At 45.2% G+C, this 26,341-nt stretch overlaps 1 protein-coding gene across 1 annotated transcript; it reads right to left on the bottom strand.

The window, feature by feature from the left end:
• Window positions 1-1,360: 1,360 nt before the first annotated feature.
• Window positions 1,361-20,851, bottom strand: CRYBA2 (crystallin beta A2). Its single transcript, XM_083152052.1, has 5 exons — window positions 20,795-20,851; window positions 3,795-3,961; window positions 3,186-3,327; window positions 2,833-2,975; window positions 1,361-1,584 (listed from the first exon to the last, which is right to left on the bottom strand). The coding sequence occupies exons 2-5, from the start codon at window positions 3,950-3,952 to the stop codon at window positions 1,437-1,439; spliced, it is 591 nt and encodes a 196-aa protein (XP_083008178.1). The 5' UTR covers window positions 3,953-3,961; window positions 20,795-20,851; the 3' UTR covers window positions 1,361-1,436.
• Window positions 20,852-26,341: the final 5,490 nt, after the last annotated feature.

Genomic DNA, 26,341 nt, shown 5'->3' with positions numbered 1-26,341 from the left:
CATGAGAATGGGCAAGTGGGACCCAGGGCCTACAATGCTGTTAATATGGACCTGTGTAGAATATGGGATAACTCTAAGGCCAAGGCATCCATAGTGCACTGATATCCTGAGTCAGTTCCTTTGCATCCTTAGTACACTGATGCCCGGTGCTCTACACTGGACAGAGATAGATTACAAAACTTGCTTGCATTCATCACTATTTAATTCTTAACCACAATAGCCTTAAAATGGACAGGTTATTTTTATGAAACTGATGGCTCTCTAGGTTACTTAGTCTATGAGTTTCATTGATGCCTGAAGTGAGTGCTCTGTAACTTATACTGGGTACACACCAGGACGACTAGCGCCCGATCCCCTCAATCTAGATCCAATTCCGACCAATTGGATGTAGATTGTGTGGTGATTGGGCCCTTTTCTGTCCTGGTGTGGACCGATACTGATCCGATGCGCGGTCCCGCGGGTCGGTCGGTCGTTATTGAGATCCTACCTGCTGCAGGTAGGATCTGAATGACGACCATACAGCCGGGTGCGGGTCGCCATCGGATCGGACCCACCTCGTCCGACCCGCTCACGGTGACGGGGGGGGGGGCACGACCCGCTCACGATGTGCACCGTGAGCGGGTCGGACGAGTCACTGACGACCCGCTCACGATGTGCATCGTGAGCGGGTCGTCGTGGTGTGTACCCTGCATTAGGCTTCTTCATGATCAATGACAGAAATCTGCAGCAATTGCATACCTTTTACATTGTTATAGCTGAGTTTTGTATTCTATATTTGAACTGATATTTATAGTGGTGTCATTAATTTTCTCCCTGTGGCATAAAGTTGCCTGCCGGTTTTCAGAAGGAGCACACATGGACATACTGTCCTGTGCAGGTGAACACTGGTATAGGCTCCAGCTCAGCTGGTGACATTACACTTGAAGGCTAAGTTACTCATAACAAAGCAGGCATGTCTTATTAAAGCCACATTGACCTTTCATGTTGTAATTTACTGTAGGAGGCAAACGAGTTAGAAAGGAACAGGATTTAGTTTTTTTTCAAGCAGGTCCTCCATCTGTCATTATGTATTTTTAAATATATAGTGAATCACACACTCCCCCTAGTGGAAACTAGTCGGGTGTTTGCCTCGTGATTCATCATAACTTTATTTAGTTGTAGGCTTAACGTTGCCTGAAAACACTATACCGTATGTAGCTGATTCCATGTTAAACAAACACACATGCTTGCCATATGACACACTTGTGTTGTGGTAGAATCCAAAGTGTTTGTGATTAGTACCACGCTTTCTATAGATTTAAAAAAGAAAAATACAATTAAAACAATGTATCATTAAAGATGAATTTATTGCTGTCAGGATGATAATGGGAGCAGGCCTCTAGTCATGGGATGGGAGTTGGATGGGGCTAGGGTCTATTAAGGTCTGTGCGCTGTCCTTAGTGCTGGATCCGGCGGATGGATTGGATCTGGTTAGTGTGAGCCTGAGTGCTGTATTCATTGTAGTTTCTATATTCCCCATTGTGTCTATCTCTTTCCAGCACATACTGGTAACCTCTGTATCCAGGATACTGGTATGCCACCCAACTGTGGGGAGAGGGAACAGAAACACTGGTTAGTAGGGAGAAGACATAGGAAAGGCCCTATAACATTAGGAACATGTCTGTATATGCTTTTCAGAAAACCATATCATATAATAATAATAATAATAATAATAATAATAATAATAATAATAATAATAATAATACGATTGGTAACTTCTCACTGGAAAAATACAAAGCCGAATTTTAACCAGTTACTTCATAAATATTCCTATTTGCTTTATTCCCTTTGCAGACATCACATATATTTAAAAACAGATCACATGACTGACAATTTATACAAAGAAAAATGGATTCTGTTACATAATAAAGTTCAATATCATCATTACGCTTAGGATATGATTGTCAGGTTGTATTTCAGATATAACTTCACATGGTCTAGAATCCCAAACACTTTAAGATCATTTTGTCTATTATCAACTTAATAAATAAATAAAATAAATAAATAAAATGAATACGTTATACTTTAGAATATGACTTTCGGATTTGTCCATAGAAGCACCAATGCACTTATTTATTCTAGCATTTTTCTGTGAGTAAATACATAGGGCCAGATGTATCAAGTTTCAAAACTGATAAAATGGAGAGTGAAAAAAACTAGACAATCAGCTACCTGTTATTTTTCAAATCCAGGCTGTAACATGGTAGTTAGGAACTGATTGGCTGGCTGTTTATCACTCTCCATTTTACCACTTTTTGAAGCTTGATACACCTGGCCTGTAGACCTTTTGATATAGGATGTTGTTTGCAACTATTTGAATGCTTTTGACTGTATGTAGTCATTCTTTATCTCCTGTTAGTCTGCACAAAGCATATCAGGAGTTGGTTGATGTTCTAGTTAAGACAAGGTTTCATATGCAAAGACAGTGGCATGATTTAAGGAGGGGACTGGAGGCAGTAGGATGCTACAGACTGAGAGATATATATGGTGGAAGGAGCAGGTTCCCCAGTAGCACACAGTATATTAAGAGAACAGTGAAGTTAGTTAGGATAGGGATGTATGTGAAATGGGCAGTGTCATCATGTAGCTTCTATAGGAGACTGATGGCAAAATGAAGCCACAGACTCACATAGTGGAAGGTGCAAGATGTGACAACAGCACTGATGGTGATGTGAGGGCAATGCCAGATGTAAAATGTACTTTTGTACGAAGCAAAGATCACACATACAATTTGCTCAAATATAACAGGAAAAGAAGGAACGTAAGGGATAGGAGGGGCAGATGAATACTCACCCTCCAGAGTTTACTTTGACTGAAGCTACCTCTTTGGAGCACCAGCCCATGGCCTGCAGAGAGGGGTAGTCATCACACAGCTCAAACTTGCGTCCCTGGAAATTCTCACCTTCATACAGGGTGACTTTGCTGTCGCTGTGGTTCTATGGGACACAGAAGGTTGATTTATGCTGTTGCACATACGTATCAGAATTAGAAGGATCTAGTTTAATAGGTAAGAAGACTGGTGTGTTAAAGATAAACCAGAAAATGCTATTAACACTAACTGTTAATAATAAATACCTCTCGGTAAGTGCATCTGCGTACAGTAAGTACACAGCACAGAGATTACACACAAACAGACAGACTCTTACAGCGCATTTAATGGGTCGGAAAGACAGCAGGTGCTCTGTGCGGTAGCCACTGTTACCGCTCCATGCCTCCCAGCGAGGGTAGTCTCCTTTCTCTAGGATAAACTGTTGCCCCTGGAATTCTGGGTACTCAAACCCAACCCATCTGTTATGAAGAATGAAGAAGATAATGTGGTTAGGAAATAATGGCTACTGACTGACATTATGAACAATATGTGAACTCATCACCTACATGGGTCATCGGGAAAGTGTCAAAATTATACTGTATAGTCAGGTTTATAAAGTCCAAAGAAAGTAGTTACATCTGACCTGTATCATCTGTATGCATACAATAAACATATAATAACAGTGTACAAATGACTTAAATCAGTTGTCCCCTATAACAGCTCAGCAACTAATGATAATGATTTTTAGCAAAGTTGTTACTATTATTTCATAGCAATTAATATATTTTTCACTTATTAAGTTAATGAGAACAAAACTCTTATGAGCTCTAGGAAGCAACTAGATTGTATACTCTCCAGAGATGGAACTAGACATGTTGTTTGAAATGCCTATAAGTGGTATAGTACTGATCATGACAAAGATATCAGAAATACAAGCAGCGCTTACGGTCCGTTCTCCACCTTAACTGAGCGGATCTTGCGGAATCCTCTCTCCATAATGTTGGGGCATTCAATGAGGAATTCACACCTCTTGCCCTGAAAGTTCTCCTCCTCCCATACAGTTACTCTCCACTGGCCCAGGGTTTCCATTGGTTGGCTTGTCATAGCGATTCACTGGAGAAGTTAATGAGAGTGTACAGTTCAGATCCTGGCTCAGCATGTCTTACTTGACTACTGTTGTCAGACGATATCGAGCCACTTTAATGTGGGAGAAGACAATTCTAATAAATGACAATATTTAATAGCTGTCCCGTAAGTCCCCAGTATAAGTACCGATAACTCTAAACCGGGTGCCGGATGACTGCCCGACAATCGGGATCCCAACATTCAGTATACTAACATCAGAATCCGGACTGTCGGTGCTCCGACAGGGGGGATACCGACTGACAGGGTCTATTCTCCACGAACCTGTGGCGTGTGAATCGAGCCACGAAGATCGCAAGGGTTTTTTTTTGTACTCGCCCCCCTGTCAGAGCACCGGCGGGCGGGATTTCAATGTCGGTATACTGACTGTCGGGATCCCGATTGTTGGCCAGTCATAACACACCCCTCTAAACCCTCTGTCCCTATTAACATGTCAAAGATAGTTATTATGGTACTCGCAAATAAAGTGCTACAGATTCCCCACCCGAAAAAATCAATCACATTCACTTGACAGTAATTACAGTTAGTTCTTCAAAACAATTTAACAAATGTGAATAGACTTAAGGGGAACATTTACTAAAGCTTCTAAAATGAAAAGTGGATGTACGGCCCATATCATCCAATCAGATTCTATCTATCTATCTTTTTCTAGGTTGCAATAGAGAAAAGCCAGCTAGAATCTTATTGGTTGATATGAGCAAAACTACCGCTTTTCCATTTGTAGATTGGTAAATTTGCCATAAATGTAGTATCCTCTTTTTGACAATTCCTTTAAAAAAGTTAAACATCTGTCACTATCAGTATACTATTCCTAGCATACTCCATATATGATGTGTTGTACATTCCCAAGGCAAAATGCATTGTTACTGCTTATGGTTAATGATTGAAGATAAAATAGAGAAATGTGTAATACAAATCGTAGCTGCTAAATTGGACATTTTATCCTAAAGCCAATGTCATTATGTCGGAAGGATATTCTTAGGAAAGATCCAAGAATTGGGAAAGTTAAATGAGTAAATGAGTGAATGTACTGTAGCAGGTTGATGGCACGGGAAAGATATTGCAGCACTCCTCATTATTGCTGTACCACTAAATTCTAAACTTGGATTTCCAGCTTCATTTTAAGATGGTGGTGTATTTTATCTAGGTCTGCACCCAAATTAAAATATGGTGGGTACATTTTTTGCTGCCTACAGATATTATTTGCAGCCAGAGAGTGTAAAGAATGAATTCCATTTTCAGACATCTTGGTGCCACATTCCACTGACTCATCCGTAACAATACCACAGACCTTACCTCTGTACACAGGAGACTGGATGCAGTGGGGCTGTGGTTTGTTTGCCCACCTTGCCCTTATATATGCCCACATACATACTGAATTGTGCAGAATCCGCAGAACATAGGTGCAGACTCAGCACAGCCGGAGGGGAGCAGAATAGAATAGGAGAAGGGGGCAGGGAGAGAATGAGACATTGGGCCTGCAGAAAACCAGACTTTTGCTGTGCGTTCCAGTTGGGCTATTGTAATAGAGGATCAGGTAGAACAATGGAAACTGCTGCTATATGTTTGTACAGGATCAGGCACAATGAGCAGAGTGACTGATGCAATCAATGGTCATTCTATTTGGTTCATTGTAAGTCCTGCTGCCTTGGCACCTTCCGTGTAGAGGGCTGGAACACAGGAGCAATGGGCGAGGGTAATGTGTGGGGTCAAATCATATTGAAGTGATATTTATTTTAAATATATATTTCTATTTCCATATCTTGCTGTATAAATAAGATCACCCTATCACATGCAAACTCTCTGGATATATTTTGCTAGTTACGTTAGGCCACTAGAGGCACTGTTCTATTGGGGTTACATTTCTGTACATTATGGCATCTGCTTATGATAAATACATATATGCAGAGTTTGGGTTTTCTATGTGGGATGGTAGAAAGTGACAATCATTTACCTCCCAGTTATGCCCATACAGCCATAAGTTTTGATGCATGTTAGATTGCCTTTTATTACTCATAGCTGTGCACACTGGGGTACAGAGCCTGTGCAGCAACATCTATCATCACATAGAACATACATGAAACTGCGTCAGTCACCAATGGGGTGATTCTGGTCCGCTCGGTCCCCAGCATATACACATCGGGGACCGATGTTTATGATCTGCACATGCGCATATTCGCACATGTGCATGTGCAGGGCTGTTGTGCAGAGGCATTCGTACAGGGGGGTTTGTGGTTCGCATGGGGACAGCCAGCGTTTCCCAAGCATACCCACAAAAATGCTGGGTGTGCTCAGGAAAACGCTTGCCGTCCCCTTGCGAACTCAGGCGGGCAGCTGTCATCATTTATGCTGCTTAGCAAATTTACGCTGCTTAGCGAATCAACCAAAATCAGGCCCCAAGTGTGCACTTTGAGGCGGGTTTGTGGAACATCTAGGCGCGGCAGGGACCAATAACTCGCATAGACCCACAATGGCTCTAACTGTGCGGAGTTTGTATATTCTCCCCGTACTTGCGTGGGTTTCCTCCGGGTATTTCAGTTTCCTCCCACAATCCAAAAATATACTGGTAGGTTCATTGGCTCCAGTGGCGTAGCTACGTTTTGGGCGCCCCCTCGCCGTTAGGGGGGGGGGGCGCCCCCCGTCGCCGCCCCGCCGAGCACCCCTACCCCGCCGCCCCGCCGAGCACCCCTACCCCGTCGCCCCGCCGCCCCGCCGCCCATGCAAACCCCCCCTCAATCCCCCACAGCCTTACCTATCGCGCTGGTCCCGGCGGCTCCGTTCTTCTGCTGAGGACCACCAGAAAATGGCCGCCCCCATACAGCAGACAGTTTCAGAGAACTGTGTGCTATATGGGGGCGGCCATTTTGTGGTGGTCCTCAGGAGAAGAACGGAGCCGCCGGGACCAGCGTGATAGGTAAGTCTGCGGGGGATTGAGGGGGGGGTTTAACTATAGCACCGCAGCCCCCGGCGCCCCCACATGCACAGCGCCCCCCCCCCCGGTGGCGGGGGCTGCGGTGCTATAGTTACGCCCCTGATTGGCTCCTAACAAATTAACCCTAGAATGTCTGTGTGTGCGTGTACATGTGGTAGGGAATATAGATTGTAAGCTCCACTGGGGCAGCGACTGATGTTCAAATTTTCTCTGTAAAGCGCTGCGGGATATGTGTGCGCTATATAAGAAACTGGCAATAAATAATAATACATAATAGTCATAAGTTTAAAGTGCCTCAGATGGGAGGGGTCTATTTCATAAGTACATGTAAAAGACAAACAAATCTGCCTGATTTAGTGCTGCCTCTTCATGGAAAAAATAAATAGAAAATTACATGGTCAAATATTTCAGTTCACTAAACAATTTGCTGCCATATTTACCTTTATTTCTCCTTAGACTATTTTTTCATGGCAAAAAAAAATGGTCCTGTAACATAACAATAAATTAGGTTTTATCAAGTGAGAACCCTGAATGTTGTAACGCAGGGGTTCCCAATCTTTTTCGAATCACGGCACCCTAGAGTATCAGAATTTTTCCACGGCACCCCTAGGCCCAAAATAATATCTATAAAATTAAGAATGTGTTTATATGTGATTCTTAGGTTCAGTTATGTGGTAAAGGGCATGATTGGCTTCTGTTTGTACACATATTTTATGACTGGCAGCCACCAGCACTGGTTTTGTCCATAAATAATTGATCATAAATAATTTGAAATGTTCCTGGACCACCAACTCGGGGCACCCCTGCAAGTGTCCCGAGGCACCCCAGGGAGCCGCGGCACACAGTTTGGGAACCACTGTTGTAACGTGTTTACTATGCCCTCTGGTGACAGGTGTAAGATAATGCAGTCTGCAATGTACTGAGCTGAATTATTACATTGTATTTGCCAAAGGTCAGGGTACTCTGTTGCATTACTGACAATGGTAGTAAATTAGCCCAATAGAGGGTATAGATGAAAGCTTAAAATAAGATAAATAGGGTTTAAACACACAATGCTAAATGAAAGAGTTATCTTTTTATTTAGAGGTATTAAATATATTTAAAATAGTTCAAAAGTATTCATTTGTGAGGCAGTACAAAAGGCAGCGATGAGAGCTAGAAAGTATTTCTACATATCAGCTAGGCATCTTTGAGCTGGAGTTTGAGGTGGATGATAATAGGTGGCTCACTTAATATAGTATTCTCAGGTTGATTATTGCAAATTGGGGTTGTGATGTCTCTTTTGTAACACATCTCGGGCCGGACGTAACGAAGTTTGAGTTTGTCAGCTGTGTGGGATGCCGGAACTCTGCCTTTTTTTTAAAAGGGGCAATCATGTACAAGGCATGTTTTTGCCTTGTAAATGATTGCCCCTTTAAAAAAATCTGAGTTTGGCTGGCATTCCACACTGGCATTACATTTTGGCCCTTATTCTGGTTCACTTGCAAAGGCTTTCTCAAAATGGACAAAACCATGTGCACTGGGGGGGGGGGGGGGGGGAGCCATATGTAACATGTGCAGAGAGATTTAGATTTGGGTGGGGTTTTACTTCAAAGGGAGATCTAAATTGCAGTGTAAAAATAAAGCAGTCAGTATTTTCCCTTCACAGAAACAAAATACCTCGCTCAAATCTAATTCTCTCTGCCCAAGTTATATCGGTCCCTTTTTTAATGTTAAATAGAATATACAGTAGGTGCAAATGAGACACCACTATTGTGCGTCCTGCTTCCGTTTCCGTACTCTGGAATGTGATGTGATATGATTGCATTTATGAATTATGGAATCTGTCTCAAAAATGGGAGATGCGCATTGTGCTGTCATTCAATGTCAGGGGGAAGGTCGGAACTCCTACAGCCATGGCACATACTGTAGGGTCTGATTCACAGTTGATCGCATATGCAAATTTTTTCTCAAATGGGCAAAACCATATGCACTGCAGGTGGGGCAAATATAACACGTGCAGTGTGAGTTAGGTGCAATCACAACCTCCATAAACATCCTAGCACCTTATGTGTGTGTACCTCTAGCATGTTAACCTTTAACTTAACTTAATAATAAACCTTAAATAAAGACTTGGAGACATAGGATTGGCAGAAATTGTTAGCTGATTTATTATTCAAAATATTTAAGCTAGTTTGATTTGTTTAAACTAATTTAAATAAATGGTGGCCAAGAAAGAACAGCTACTAAACTAAACTCCACCCCCAATCACTGCATACGTAATCAAAACTACCCTACCAAGCGGTATCCTACCTCGACCTACTGCATTGACTACCACCCAACCGGGTGGTCTCGCTGCCCCTGAGCAGGTGATCGAGCGAAAGGCCTAAGCCAATGAATAGGCGAGCGCACCGAAAACAATCTATATACGCTGCATCAACAGGTAATGAAGGCTAAAACTATTAACCTGACGTTCTTTCCCGCCAAGGCGTGAACCCTGATCCCAGGGTAACAGCCCCGCCACCAGCCTAAGACACCCTAGCTACAACCAGAAGCAGATCCTCCAGAAACTTAACTAGTCCTTCTGTCACTAAATGAACCCCATCTGGCCTAAAAAGGTGACGGCACTCTAACTTAATCCGTGCATGAGGTATAACAGCACCGCCGGCCGCTAAAACCCACCGTGCAACTGCTGAATTAAGCTTCTGTCTGGCCTCGTCAACCGCCTTACCATCTCTAGCCCATCTCCAACAAATACGGGGAACGATAAATGACCAAACAAACGAGCAGTGTGGCCAAGCTGCACAAATGACCTCTAGATCACTCAAGATCAGGGCCCATAATTTCAACTGGGACATTTTCCCAAGGTCGTTGCCACCTAGATGAAGTACCAATACTTCGGGCACACCGTACCTGTGGACATTCAGCATAAGGAATGCCTTCAAAGAGCCCCAGGACATCCCCCTAACACCCAACCACCAAATGGATTGAGAGCTAGGAAAATTAGGCCCTTCCCCGGAGGCAACCAACCTAGCAGCCCAATAGATGAAGGAGTGACCCACTACCCACATCTTAAATCTATCATACCCCACCATAGGCGTGCACACAGGGGGTGCCGGGGTTGCACAGGCACCTCCTAATGACTGACACCCCCCCGCACAATTGCAGCACCTAATGACCTGCAGCGGCAGTGCCCCCTCCCCCGGCCGGCTAGCAGTACCTGCGCTGGGCTGCTGGCCTGGCTGGGATCCTTCAGCAGCAGTAAGCAGGAGTCGAGTGTTCAAAAGGGGGCGTGGCCACGGGGGGCCGTGATTAGGCCACGCCCCTGCCTTTTCCTGAGCCCAGGTAGACCACACTGCAGCTGCAGCGGCCCTGCCTGCTGTTCTGTCACTGTGGCAGGCTCCCAGGCTGGCTCCTGGCTGAAGCCTGAAGGTAATGTGTGCAGAGACTGGGGAGTGTGACATTTATTGTGAGGGAGTGGGCTGTGTGTGAGAATGTAGTGAGGGGGCGGGGCCTGATTCAGGATCACTCACTAAGCAACAATCTTTTGCTGCTTAGCAAGTGGAACACCGCCCGCAAATAACTGTGAAAACTGTAATGTCCCTGCTGTATTGTTACCTGCCTGGCTGATGCGGTGACCAGTGGCGCTGCTGATGGCTGCCTAGGCGCTGTGCAGCTCAGCACGTATGTGTGCCCTGTGTGATAACCGTACTGTCCCTGCTGTATTAACCGTACTGTCCCTGCTGTATTATCTTATACACGGCGCCACTGGTCGCCGCAACAGCCAGGCAGGGCTGTTGCAGCGACCAGTGGCGCCGTGGATAAGAATTTTTTTTCCTTGGTTGCCTAGGCTCTGTGCTGCTCGACAAGTACGCAGGGCCGGATTAACAATGGGCCTGATGGAGCTACAGCTCCAGGCCCACTCTCCAAATAGACCTATTTTGTAGCTGAGGGCCAGGGCTTTCCAATGAGCCCAGCCCCGCGTCGCTAGCCCCCCGGGAACCGGAGATACCGTCAGGCAAACCTGGAACGTTTTCCCCATAGGATAACATGGTACCCGCTAATTCCGACCTCCACCCGGTTCCAACAGCTGCCAGTTCCCCCTCCGGCATCACAGAAGCTTGAGGTTGACCTCAGTCAAGCTCAAATCGCTGGGCCTTCAATCTGATACCTGGTCCATATGAGTTCATTAATTCTAGAGATATTGCGGGTAAACCAATTTTTTTCAGTTCTGAAATGTAATTTAATGGCTGTTCATGTTGTTTGAGGACAGATTTCTCTGGAAACAAACGGCCCAGTTTCACGGTACCAAAATCATTCAAAGCCCACATGTAAATGGGTCAGTTGGTTCCGAAGATATAGCTGGTTATTTAAAGCTGGCGGGGGTGGTTTTCTCTTGGCTGATGTAAAAGGGGCCAGTCCGGGAATGTCCCTGCATGATCCTGGGACTATATTCCCGGGTAAATCCCTGCATTTTCTGGTGTGAAAGGGGTATTATTTCAAATAGCAGTGCTCTAAATAAACCCGGGCAGCCCCCTGCTCTCTGCCCGGCTGTTAATGGCTGTCATTTCTGCCCAGCGAAGGCTGTCCCCAAGTTACCACGAGCATGTATTCCCCCTTGGCAATGAGCATGTAATCCCACATGGCAACGAGCATGGAACCCCTGGCAATGAACATGGAACCCCTGGCAATGAACATGTAGGTAAGCAACACTTACAGTATGTAGCATACATTTTAATAGGCATTATGGTGTATGGCATAATACGTAATGAAGATTATCGTGTGTGTCTTAACATGTAATGGGCATTATGGTGTAAATTTTTAATGCGCGCCAATGCCCCTATTTATGAAGCATATTGTGCATTATTTCTCAATCTGTTTGGTATAGCGCAGGCATATCCAAACTATGGCCCTCCAGCTGTTGTGAAACTACAAGTTCCATCATGCATTACCACAGTTTTGCTATTAGGGAATGCTAAAACTATGTCAAGGCATGCTGGGATGTGTAGTTTCACAACAGCTGGAGGGCCACTGTTTGGATATGCTTGGTGAAGTATGTATTTTGGCTCAATCCATGTGGCACAATGTGAGTTTTGCCTTAATCTGTATGGCATAATGTGAATTGTGACTCAATCCATGTGCCATAGTGTGAATTTTGGCTCACTCGGTGTGAATTTTGGCTCATTCCATGTGGCATAATGTAATAGAGGCAAGTACAGTATAAGGGGGTTACTATTGTGTTGCATGATTTGTATAAGGGGTATATTGTGTGGTAAACTTAGGTGACCACACAAAGGACCTTATTCTGATCGGAGCGGGCAAACGTGCGTACGTTCGCCATTACCGCACGCTAGCCGTACGCGGCCGTTAGGGTTAGGTCCACCCACAAATCAGCCGCTTACGTACGGGCAGAAATACCGTAGAAGGGGAGTGGCGTACAAATGAGCGTACGGCAACGTACGCGGACGGCCCAGCCCTTGCACTCCGTCAACTGGCGTACAACTGAGCGTACGGCGCCGTTTACGGACGTCTATCGTCCGTCTTCCCACCAACTTCTTGCGGAGATCTGAGCGTACGCCAGCTTGCACGGACGGGTCCCTATTGTTTTCAATGGAAAACTCAGCTTATGTCACCGCTCGTGAGAGTGAGCGTACGTCCGTGCACGCTGGCATACCCTTCACATATATGGACCTGCAAATCTTGCCTCTCAACTACTAATCTGACAATTGATTAATTAATCTATTTGTTATTCAATTATTGTTTTCTATTAACTCAATTGTCTACCTTAATAAAGACCTAATAAAACTACATTTGAACCCTCATTACATGTATATTTGTTATGTTCTAATGTGGCATTTTAATCACTATCTATGTGTCCCCATATTGCTGTTACTTTTACATCAAGTTATGTTGGTGTTTCTGTATATGTACTAAATTATGTCCATAATTACTTTGTCCACAATGTGTAACATGTATACCTACCCTGATGTTATGTGTGATGTTTTAATCTAACAACAATAAACATGCATGCATTTTCACTATGTGTTATTTTACTCAAAAACACACACATTCACACATCAATCATTACCCCTCACCTCAAATTACAAGTATAACTTACAGTACACATCTGTATGTACCTACCCTTACAAGCCCTCTAACATATTTCTGATTAAAAACACAGGCAATTTCGAACTGTACATAAACTTTTATTTATAACACAAATAATAAGGGGGGGGGGGATAAAAAAAAATTAAATGCGGGCCTCCAGAAGGCCAAACAGGATCTGGAGGTACAGGAGGGTGAGAACGATCTCCCGCATTAGGGCTGCCACCTCCTCCTGCTGCTGTTCAGTGTCTGTAGTGAAGGGATAAAAAAAATAAATTAATATATAACATACACAAATGTTTGTTGTATTTGTACATAATAAAAAGTTCAGAGTTATGTGTGAAGGCCACATACATTTTTAAACTACATTGAAGATGGGTCTGCTGTAAACACAGTACTAAAAAATAATATGTTAACACACACATACTGTACATAGTAAATAACATTAATTCAATTACTCCTTCTTGAATGTATGTATGCTGAGACCCAATTGGTAGTTTGGTTTTGGGGGACTGTCCTCTAACCTCACAATTAGGCTGTGCTATTTAAGGGTTATGACATTGTTGTGGCTTAAGCCAGGGGCTCCCAATCTTTTTTGATTCACGGCACCCTAGAAAATCAGACTTTTTTTCACGGCACCCCTAGGTCAATTTTTTTTAATTTTGATTGGGTTTATATGCGATTCTTAGTGGCAGTTATGTGGTAAAGGGCAGGATTTGCTTCTGTTGGTACACATTCTATGATTGCCAACTACCAGCACTGGTTTTGCTCATAAATAATTAACCACTAATAATTTGAGTTGGTCCTAGACCACCAAGCCGTGGCACCCCTACATGTGTCCTGAGGCACCCCAGGGAGCCACGGCACACAGTTTGGGAACCACTGGCTTAAGCACTCCTTACTATTTAAAATTTAGGACATTGCTGTACAAATTATAGGCCTCCAGCTATGTTTGTAAAGCATGCATCCGCATGGCCTCACACACTATTAACAAAACAATATCTACATTTATGTTGCACATCATGCTGGGAACTGGAGTTACCCAACACCTGGAGCCACATTACTACCACACCACTAATGTCGGATATCTCATTGGATGTACTGTTATGTCAATTATTCAAGGGGTGAGGCATGGCCACACTCCAAAAAACCACCAAGGGGACCCTTGTTCCTGGAGAAGGACAGGACACACCCAGGGGCGTAACTAGGTTTTCAGCGCCCCCCCGCCGGATGTTTTTTCGGCGCCCCCCCCCCGCCCGCCCGCCACCCGCCACCCCCCCACCTAACCTGACCCCCCTTCTCACACTTACCTGTCCCCGCAGTCTGCATCTCGCCCGGCTCTCTGCCGGGACCTGCCTGACGTCACGGTCCCGGCCGGCTCCTGCAATGAAAACTGACTCTTAGAAAATGGCTGCCCCCATACTGCAGACAGAAAACTGTCTGCAGTATGGGGGCAGCCATTTTATAATAGTCAGTTTTCATTGCAGCAGGAGCCGGCCGGGACCGTGACGTCAGGCAGGTCCCGGCAGAGAGCCGGGCGAGACGAAGACCACAGGTAACTATACCTCCGCAGCCCCCCGGCGGCGCCCCCAATTTCTCTGCACCCCCCCGCCACCGCGGGGGCTGCGGAGGTATAGTTACGCCACTGGACACACCTCATGGTCGCCCTGCAGTGATATGTTGCAACTAATGTTGATGTTGGATACACATATGTGGTTGTTGTGATTGTTTATGTGTAGAAATGTGTAGGTAAACATTAGACACATTATTTACTTACGGCTACTTGAGCCATCCTGGTCGCCGCTGGTTGGCTGTGCGTTGGTTGGGGGGATCAGGAGCAAGGGGGATGGGATGGGAATTTGGATAGAGGTAGTGGGTGTGAGTGGGGATTGGAGAGGTTTGGGGGTGGGTGGTGGAGAGGTGTAGGGGGGTAGGAAATGGGGTGGGGAGGGGGTGGGGGTTGGGGTGGGGGTTGGGGTGGGGGTTGGGGAGGGGGTTGGGGAGGGGGTGGGGGAAGGGGATGGGGAAATTGTGTGGGACCAAGCATGAGCCATTGGCTCGGCCTCCTCTTCCTCCTTCTCCTCTTCCTCCTCCTCTTCTTCCTCCTCCTCCTCTTCCTCCTCCTCTTCCTCCTTCTCCTCTTCCTCCTCCTCTTCCTCCTTCTCCTCTTCCTCCTCCTCTTCCTCCTTCTCCTCTTCCTCCTCCTCTTCTTCCTCCTCCTCCTCTTCCTCCTCCTCTTCCTCCTTCTCCTCTTCCTCCTCCTCTTCTTCCTCCTCCTCCTCTTCCTCCTCCAGGGCTGCCTGGTCCAGGGCTGCCTGGTCCCGGGCTGCCTGGTCCCGGGCTGCCTGCTCCCGGGCTTCCATACGTGCCCTTGCCCGTGCTGAAATGTTCATGTTGATGGCATAGAAATCGAAGATTGGGTTTCATAAAAAAGGGGGAAAGAAAAATTCACATTAGTCATGCTCATAACCTTCAAAATTATCATTGCTGTGATATTTCAGACATTTATCATGCAAACTAATTGATATCCTACACCCAAAAACTGAGCAACTACTTAAACCCCCCCCTATACACCCCCTATACACCCATATACCCCCCATATACACCCCATATACCCCCATATACACCCCATATACACCCCATATACACCCCATATACCCCCCATATACACCCCATATACCCCCCATATACACCCCATATACCCCCCATATACCCCCCATATACACCCCATATACCCCCCATATACACCCCATATACCCCCCATATACACCCCATATACCCCCCATATACACCCCATATACACCCCATATACCCCCCATATACACCCCATATACCCCCCATATACACCCCATATACACCCCATATACACCCCATATACACCCCATATACCCCCCATATACACCCCATATACACCCCATATACCCCCCATATACACCCCATATACCCCCCATATACACCCCATATACCCCCCATATACACCCATATACACCCCCATACTCAGGAACATATTTATAAAAAGTACACAAAACATTGCTAAAAAACGCTGACATACTAGTAATCAAAACTTACATCGGGCAATATGGCGGCGAAGGCTGCTGAGTAACACTGGCTGCCGCCTGCGCAGGTCTGACCAGCGCCGCTCAACCTGCCCCAGGCTTCTGCGGACGCCGGTCGTCGAGAAGATCAGGCGGCGGGCAGCAGTATACGCCCGCCGCTTGTCCGCATTACAAACATATGGGCCCCTGGGCCCCAGGTGACGGTCCATAACTTCGACCAGGGCCAAAAGCTCAGAGGTGGAAAAGGGCCAAGCTCGAGGACAAGTCATAGTGGCAATGGCGCAGTTATTAATTGCAGGTACATATATCACTTTTGGTACTTGCTGATTGGTCGAAAAAATTGTTTGTTTGGTATTAACTTTATTAATCCCTCTTACATTAACAAACTGGATGCGAATAGAAACTTACGCAGACCGTTCCGATATACACACACCACAACCAACAGCATGCATTCAATGAAGAGAGAAGTACTGTATTTACAGTGTGCGGAAAATAATACACGCAACCCTCTACTTAGAACTACGCTGCTTAAAGGGGGCACGATACACCGATATGCATGGAGAGGAGTACTGTATTTACAGTGTGCGGAAAATAATACACGCAACCCTCTACTTAGAACTACGCTGCTTAAAGGGGGCACGATACACCGATATGCATGGAGAGGAGTACTGTATTTACAGTGTGCGGAAAATAATACACGCAACCCTCTAGTCATAACTACGCTGCTTAAAGGGCCACAATGCGACATGTTGCTGTATGACAATTTCATACACATTACATATGTAAGGAAAGCATTGTAACGTGATGTTTTGAAATGTGACTCACAAGGCATACACGAACTCCAACAGATACCAGCTGACAACACTCATCATTGGAATGACAGGTGCACACATTTCACGATGTAGCCCACAATGCTCCACAACCTGTGTATGTGCATATACAGGTGATTGATCAGGTGCGTTGAGACCTGCGTAATTTAAGCGGAAATTATCGGCGGGAAATATCGGCGTAAATTTGCATCTACATTGCGGGAAAAAATATACGCCCCCTTGTTCATGGCGGGAAATTAACATATAAATATTCAGTCAGATGCAGGCCACAATTGCTGCAAACATGCCTGACTCTGACGATTCAGCAGCAGAGGACGCTCTGCAGAGAGCTACAGCACAATCCCTGCTTGATGCACTGAACAAGAGGGAACAGGAGCGGAGAAGGAGGGCCCAAGAGAGGAGTAGCCTGCAAGACCAAGCGGGCCCCTCAGTAACAGGCCCTGTTGAACCTCCACCAGCTCCACAAGGGCCAAGCAACCAGCCAGAACAAGAGGTTGCATCTCTCCAAACAGGTGTGACCCAGCAGGTGCATGGTGAGAGAACTGGGGCCACCAGAAAACGAGCTGCAACATCGAGGATGAGGACTGAGCAGGATACCACCACCAAAAAGAGAAACCCTGCATTTGTAGAGGCCGAAATGCGAATTCTAGTGCCCAGGGCACGCGAATGGATTGAATTGGCAACCAGGAAGCCTAGTTCCAGTGCAAGGAGAAACCTTTGGGACAAGATCACAGAGGAAGTGAACCAGGTGGCACCAGTGGTCAGAAAATGGGACGCGGTGAAGAAAAGGTTAGTGTGTTTGTCAGGGCTATTTTTCAGCAGTCTCCAGCAGGAACTGAGGCCCTTATTCTAGTTCACTCTTTCTGGCCAAATATTTCTTAGATGGACAAAACCATGTGCACTGCAGGTGAGGCATGTGTTACTTGTGCAGAGATAATCAGATTTGGGTGAGGTTTTACACCTGCCTCACCTGCAGTGCACATGGTTTTGTCCATCAAATAAATATTTGGGCAGAAACAGTGAACTAGAATAAGGGCCTCAGTTCCTGCTGGAGCCTGCTGAAAAATAGCCCTGGTGTTTGTCCCCCTGATAATGTCATATGTGTGTACATATGTTACATGTATGTTTTGAGACTAATAGAAAGGTGTGTTTGTAGATAGTGCTACACTTCAATGTCACATGTGAACACAACCATGTCTAATAACCCACATTGATATATGAAACATGCACCATTGGTGTGATGTGAGGTTATGGGCACAGTTCTGCTCATGTGAAGTATGTGATGGGACAAGAGAAAGTGTGTTTTTGAAAGAGTTGTTGTAACATGTTCCATATGATGCTACTGAAACAACAATGACCAAACTGTGCACATGTAGCTGCTGAGAAACTACACATCCCAGTATGCCATTCCATAGTTAAATTACTCCATAATAACCACATTGTCAAGCTATGGTGGAATGTGTAGTTTCACACCAGGTGGAGGTGCCTAATTTGGCCATGGATGATGTCATTTCTGCATAGTGATGTATGTATGTGCAGTTAGTGGCCTAATGAATGAGATGAGACACTGAAATGCCTCCTAATTAAGACATGAATGTGTGTGTGGGACACATATGGCCAAAAAACATTAGATCACCCACACTAGGAAATGTCACGTAGCTAGGGGTACCACATAGTCCCTTTAATTCCGGACACATATTAATTACACAGGTTCTGTGGCTGGCTGACTTCAAGACTCCACTTCACCTAATTTTAAACTGCCACAGAACCTGTGTAATTAACATGTGTCCGGAATTTAAGGGACTAGGTGGTAACCCTACACGTAGCACAGTGGTGCACATATCTCATGGTGATATTTGTATTTTTAAACTTGTAGGTGGACTGACTTCAAAACGGCAATGAAGAGGAAGATGACTGACCGGTACAACCACAGCATGTCCACCGGGAGAGGTCCTATGCCTGACCATTTGGAGTATACCCCCCTGGAGCTGGACTCCATGGACGGGATTGATGTGGGGGAGATCAGGGGGATCTCCAATATGGACAGTGAGCTCCCGGCGGAGGTCTTTGCTGCTGCTTTTGATGGTAAGTCACAGTAATGCATTGTATTTAGAAAGATATTTTTTATTGCGTATGTGATGGTGACATTGTTTTCAATTCTTATCCTAGAAGAAGCAGAAACCCTGGATGTACCGGCAGCATCTTCCTCTGCAGAGCCACAGGTGGAGCAAGTGGTCCAGCCTCCACCAAGAAGACACCCCCAGCCCCAGCCACAGGAGACATGGCAAGAGAGCATGATGGTGACGCTGGAGAGGATCGAGCAGCAAGGGGTGGATGCTGCGATCCGTCAGCAGCAGGTGGCAGAATTTCTGGCGGAGTGGAAGGCCACAAACAGGCTGCAGTGTGAGGCCTTGACCCGCATTAACGACACTCTGGCGGCTGGCATAGTAAGCATTGGCCAACACCTCAGCCGCCAGAATGAACTTCTTGCGGAGCAGCTGTCCACCGCCAGGTCCCTAAGGGACAATCCCCCATCTGCTGCCCCACCCCAAGCTGCTCCCCAACCTTCCACCTCTGCTGACCCTCCTGTGTCGACTAGGGGAAGACGCCGCAAGGCAGCTGACCCAAAGGCCCCTGTCCCCAAGGCCCCATCTAAAAGGGGGAAAAAAGGGCCCAAATAATGAGACCTGGTTCACTTCCTCTGTGGTTGGACCCCAAATGTTTAAATTGCACTGGACATCCGCTTCCTGAGTTGGCCATCTATCCATTTGCGTGCCATGGGCATGAAAGTTCGTATTTTGACCTCTACAAATGCAGGATCAATTTGTGGTGGTGTGTATCTTGCTTAGTATTCACCCTGGTTGTTGCAGTATGTATTCTGGTGTCCCCATTTCTTTCACCATTGCATTTGCAGGGTAACACATGTTTGGAGATATGCAACCTCTTGTTCTGGCTGTTTTATTATTTGTGTGTCTATTTTATTTGTTTATTTGATTTCTCACATTAAAGTGTCAAGCTGTGATGCTGAACAGCAAATAAATTTATTTTACAAATTAAATCTAAATTGTGGTATGTGTAATTTCTTGTGTGAAACAAATACTAGATTTATGTGTACTTACTGACCAGGGTATTTTTGAACATTTGTTGAAGTGTGGTCGAAGTTTCCCATGTGTAACCCTCTCCATGGCCATTCCCATGTTCCTATCCAACTTTTCCCTGCTAATTAGTTTGTGTCAGCACATGTGCAGAGCAACTTAATAGGTGAGAAAGCAGTTTGTGTGCAGGTGAGGTAGCTCCTACAGTAGTAGGTAAAAGCAGGTCCAGAACAATGCTTTCCTCATGGAGTGGGTGAGGCAGACAAACAAGGGTGAAAAGGTACATTTGTGTAGGAATGCATATGTGTCCTCCCTAAAAAAAGATGTGTGAATGGGCCAAACATGATAAATTAGCTTGTGAACAAACATGCATAACTTTTTAAATATATATGATTTGACAGTGTCATAAGCAGATGTAGGAATCCTTTGTTAGAGAGATGAGAGTGCAATAATGTGATTGTTGGCATCTTACATCCAGAGTGTAGTCAAATCCAAATCATAGCAGATGAGATAGTGGTACAGGTCATTATTTTGGGTACTATACAAAGATTGTGTGGAAAATAGTGGTCATGGGCTTCAAACATTGCTGAAACATCCTTTGTAGGTGTTAGATGTGGTTTATGTTATTGTATCCTAAATACAAAACCTATGTTAGTATTAGAGTGAACACGTTGACACATGTCGACTTGTGTAGATTGAGTGTGCTACTGCGTAAAGTCTATGAAAGCACGCAGTGAATGTGTCTAACTGTTTAGCAAATACCTACCTTAGCGTATAAAAAGATTCTTACCTTAAATTAAACAAACCTTTAAATGTGGAGAAGTATAGAAAGAGAAGCTTCCAATGTGTTTGCGTGCTGTGTGTGTGGCTTGCAGGTAGTGAATTCATGCTTTGGACTTAATAGACTGCAGCATTGCTTATTACATTCAGGTGTATGTGTTTGAGTAGTAATCAGCGTTAATTAGCAAACTCAGGCGCACGCTGGCATGCGGTATCTGTAGGGGTGGTTTGAGATGGCGGTTGGCGGACGCCTGTTTTGTGTCCGAAATGAACGGTGCCTTAGTCGATCGTGCGGTAGTAGCACCGCTCATTTTTTGTGCACACCCCCGTGTACGCCCATATTTACGCCCATTTTCCCTCATTATTTCGGCCGCTCCCATCAACACGCCCCTATGCCGCCCCATTACCCGTACACTAGCGTACAGGTTTTTTCGCACGTTGAGACCCCGGCCGTAAGCGTTGTGGAGTGTTCGCGCCGGCGCATTAGCGTATCTGCACATGCGCAGATCATGAAAAACCCCGGGACGTACGCGTACGGCCCGGCCGCTCCAACCAGAATAAGGCCCAAAAGGTGCTGAAATGTTGTCTACCAAGTTTCGGCTTTCAGTATTTTTTTATGACTGTAGTGCCGCCTCACCCCGCAAGTATCTTAGGACATCGGCGTCCTGCGGGTGCCCCTTTGGAGTGCACCCGTCAATATATCTCCATGCATTTTTCTTATGCCAGCCCCCTGCCTTTTCCAGGCATATATAATTAGTTGAAAGTATATACACAAATACAGACACACCCATGAGCAGATCATCCAAACAGAACACTGGTCATGCCACCCACATTATTCGGTGCTGGCCACAATCCCTATTATTGCACATAATAGGCCCTTGATCATTCAGCTCCAGGCCCATTTAGACCTTAATCTGGCTCTGTGTCCCGAGCCAGCCGCCTGTTACATTGACATTCTTGGCCAGATTCCTGGCCAACCACTCGTGCCTCTAGGGGGGAAGGGGCAGGCCGCGGTGGACGAAGGACTGCTACTCGGAGGATGGAGCCGCAGCGTGGGGAAGCAAGGCAGGGCAGAGAGACGGGAGCCGCAGCAGTGGAGCACGGACCCGGGCCTAAAAGCAAGTTACAGTACTATGTATTGGGTGTTATAATGGGGGTGGGGGATCTGCCTGTGGTGTCCTGGTATAATTATACAGGGGGAGCAGCCTGTGGTGTCCTGCCAGGACACCACAGGCTGCTCCCCCTGTATAATTATACCAGAACAGTCTTGGTGTAATTATACAGGGGGAGCACCCTGTAGTGTCCTGGTATAAATAAACAGGGGGAGCAGCCTGTGGTGTCCTGCCAGGACACCACAGGCTGCTCCCCCTGTATAATTATACCAGAAAAGTCTTGATGTAATTATACAGGGGGAGCTGCATGTAGTGTCCTGGTATAATTATACAGGGGGAGCAGCCTGTGGTGAAAGGTATAATTATACAGGGGGAGCAGCCTGTGGTCCTGGTATAATTATACAGGGGGAGCAGCCTGTGGTGTCCTGCCAGGACACCACAGGCTGCTCCCCCTGTATAATTATACCAGGACAGTCTTGGTATAATTACACAGGGGGAGCAGCCTGTGGTGTAAGGTATAATTATACAGGGGGAGCAGCCTGTGGTGTCTTGCCAGGACACCACAGGTTGCTCCCCCTGTATAATTATACCAGGACAGTCTTGGTATAATTATAAAGGGGAGCAGCCTGTGGTGTCCTGGTATAATTATACAGTGGGAGCAGCCTGTGGTGTCCTGATCTTTGAATATAGGGGAGCAGCCTGTGGTGTCTTCTTGTTATTATGCGGGGGAGCAGCCTGTGGTGTAAGGTATAATATACAGGGGGAGCAGCCTATGATGTTCTGGTATGATTATACAGAGGGAGCAGCCTGTGGTGTCCTATTCTGTTATTTTAATACTGGGGGGCAGCCTGTGGTGTTCTGATATTATACAGGGCAGCAGTCTGTGGTGTCCTGTTATTATACAGGGGGAGCAGCCTGTGGTGTCCTGTTATTATACAGGGGGAGCAGCCTGTGGTGTCGTTATTATGTTTTTTTTTTATTAATACATATTGTTTTACCGAAAAGCCGCCATTTAATGATGCGTTGTTACTTATGGGCCAGTGCTCTGGACTTGCCCCAAAGGCTAAAAGTTGCCAGCCAGCCCCTGCTTATTGTCCAGTGGTAGCACACCCCAGAAAAATGACTCATGATCTGTGTAGATAGACACCAAAAAAAGGGGTACTTTATAGGTGATTAGTATCTGTGCGATTGACAAACCCAGACCAATGTGTGTATATACTCTGTATGTGCATTTCCATGTGGCTCTGTACAATCCAGTAGTCCTGGCAGCAGATGTGAGATAGTTTGAGTATATGCCTTAACCCCTTCATGACAGAGCCAGTTTGTGCCTTCATGACAGAGCCCTTTTTTTCAAATCTGACATGTCTCACTTAAGTGGGGATAACTTTTTTTTGCTTTTACTTATCCCAGTGATTTTGAGATTGTTTTCTCGTGACACATTGTACTTCAAGTTAGTGGTAAATTTTGGTCGATACAGTCTGTGTTTTTTTGTGAAAAATACCAAAATATCGTGAAAAAATGGAAAATTTAGCAATATGCAAAATGTCACATTTTCTGCTTGTGAGACAAATAATCATACCACTCAAAATAGTTAATAACTAACAAAGACCATATGTCTACTTTATGTTGCCATCATTATTTCAACCTCCTTTTCATTTTTTTGGACACTAGGAGGCTTCAAATATGACTAGCAAATTCTCAAATTTTCAAGAAAATTTCAAACACTGATTTTTTTAGGGACCAGTTCAGTTCTGATGTGACTTTGAGGGACTTGTATGTGAGACACCCCCATAAATGATGCCATTTCAAAAACTGCACCCCTCACAGTATTCAAAACAGCATTTTGGAAGTTTGTTAACCCTTTAGGTGTTTCACAGGAATTAAAACAAAGTGTAGGTGAAATTTCAAAATTTCTTTTTTTTTGCAGAGTTTCAATTTTAATACATTTTTCTAACGAATACAGTAGATTTTACTAGAGAAATGTGACTAAAAATTGATTCCCCCAATTCTTTTGTTTTCAAAAATATCCTATATGTGGCCCTAGTGTGCACGTTGACCAAACCACAGGCTTCATAATAGAAGGAGCACCTACTTGATTTTGGAGCCTCCTTTTTATGAGATTTGTTTTTAGGCACCATGTAGGTTTCTAGGCACCATAGGTGCTAAAAGTTAGGAACCTCCCCCACAAGTCACCCCATTTTGCAATCTACACCCCTCAGGGAATTCATCTAGGGGTATAGTGTACATTTCAAACCCCCAGGGGTTTCACCAATTTTGGTACAACTGGGATGTGAAAATGGAAAATTACATTTTTTTACACAAACATGCAGTTCTGGCTCAAAATTTTTCATTTTCACAAGGAATGAAGGAGACAAAGCACCCCAAAATCTGTGCCCCAATTTCTCCCGAGTACGGCAATGCCTCACATGTGACCAAAAAATACCAGTTGGGTGCATGGCAGGACTCAGAAGGGAAGGAGTGATTTTTGGATTTTGCAGCACAGATTTTGGTGGAATGAATGGTGGGTGCTATGTTGCACCAATACAGTGGAACCCCCCCACAAGTCACCCCATTTTGCAAAGTACACCCCTCAGGGAATTCATCTAGGGGTATAGTGTACATTTCAAACCCCCAGGGGTTTCACCAATTTTGATACAACTGGGCAGTGAAAATGAAAAATTACATTTTTTTACACAAAAATGCAGTTCTGGCTCAAAATTTTTCATTTTCACAAGGAATGAAGGAGACAAAGCACCCCAAAATCTGTGCCCCAATTTCTCCCGAGTACGGCAATGCCTCACATGTGACCAAAAAATACCAGTTGGGCGCATGGCAGGACTCAGAAGGGAAGGAGTGATTTTTGGATTTGGCAGCACAGATTTTGGTGGAATGAATGGTGGGTGCCATGTTGCATTAGCAAGACTCCCAAAGCACCAATACAGTGGAACCCCCCCACAAGTCACCCCATTTTGCAAAGTACACCCCTCAGGGAATTCATCTAGGGGTATAGTGTACATTTCAAACCCCCAGGGGTTTCACCAATTTTGATACAACTGGGCAGTGAAAATGAAAAATTACATTTTTTTACACAAAAATGCAGTTCTGGCGCAAAATTTTTCATTTTCACAAGGAATGAAGGAGACAAAGCACCCCAAAATCTGTGCCCCAATTTCTCCCGAGTACGGCAATGCCTCACATGTGACCAAAAAATACCAGTTGGGCGCATGGCAGGACTCAGAAGGGAAGGAGTGATTTTTGGATTTGGCAGCACAGATTTTGGTGGAATGAATGGTGGGTGCCATGTTGCATTAGCAAGACTCCCAAAGCACCAATACAGTGGAACCCCCCCACAAGTCACCCCATTTTGCAAAGTACACCCCTCAGGGAATTCATCTAGGGGTATAGTGTACATTTCAAACCCCCAGGGGTTTCACCAATTTTGATACAACTGGGCAGTGAAAATGAAAAATTACATTTTTTTACACAAAAATGCAGTTCTGGCTCAAAATTTTTCATTTTCACAAGGAATGAAGGAGACAAAGCACCCCAAAATCTGTGCCCCAATTTCTCCCGAGTACGGCAATGCCTCACATGTGACCAAAAAATACCAGTTGGGCGCATGGCAGGACTCAGAAGGGAAGGAGTGATTTTTGGATTTGGCAGCACAGATTTTGGTGGAATGAATGGTGGGTGCCATGTTGCATTAGCAAGACTCCCAAAGCACCAATACAGTGGAACCCCCCCACAAGTCACCCCATTTTGCAAAGTACACCCCTCAGGGAATTCATCTAGGGGTATAGTGTACATTTCAAACCCCCAGGGGTTTCACCAATTTTGATACAACTGGGCAGTGAAAATGAAAAATTACATTTTTTTTACACAAAAATGCAGTTCTGGCTCAAAATTTTTCATTTTCACAAGGAATGAAGGAGACAAAGCACCCCAAAATCTGTGCCCCAATTTCTCCCGAGTACGGCAATGCCTCACATGTGACCAAAAAATACCAGTTGGGCGCATGGCAGGACTCAGAAGGGAAGGAGTGATTTTTGGATTTGGCAGCACAGATTTTGGTGGAATGAATGGTGGGTGCCATGTTGCATTAGCAAGACTCCCAAAGCACCAATACAGTGGAACCCCCCCACAAGTCACCCCATTTTGCAAAGTACACCCCTCAGGGAATTCATCTAGGGGTATAGTGTACATTTCAAACCCCCAGGGGTTTCACCAATTTTGATACAACTGGGCAGTGAAAATGAAAAATTACATTTTTTTACACAAAAATGCAGTTCTGGCTCAAAATTTTTCATTTTCACAAGGAATGAAGGAGACAAAGCACCCCAAAATCTGTGCCCCAATTTCTCCCGAGTACGGCAATGCCTCACATGTGACCAAAAAATACCAGTTGGGCGCATGGCAGGACTCAGAAGGGAAGGAGTGATTTTTGGATTTGGCAGCACAGAT

The sequence above is a fragment of the Crinia signifera genome, chromosome 7, assembly GCF_055691185.1.
Source record: "Crinia signifera chromosome 7, ASM5569118v1, whole genome shotgun sequence".
In the NCBI taxonomy this organism is placed as follows: Eukaryota; Metazoa; Chordata; class Amphibia; order Anura; family Myobatrachidae; genus Crinia; species Crinia signifera.
This window is presented reverse-complemented; position numbering and strand designations above follow the sequence as displayed.

Coding starts and splice junctions, on each gene's coding strand:
- CRYBA2 (XM_083152052.1), bottom strand. CDS start 3,952: ATGACAAGCCAACCAATGGAAACCCTGGGCCAGTGGAGAGTAACTGTA. Junction 3,328..3,794: donor GTTAAGGTGGAGAACGGACC/GTAAGCGCTGCT, acceptor TCTTCATAACAG/ATGGGTTGGGTTTGAGTACC. Junction 2,976..3,185: donor TCCGACCCATTAAATGCGCT/GTAAGAGTCTGT, acceptor TGTGTCCCATAG/AACCACAGCGACAGCAAAGT.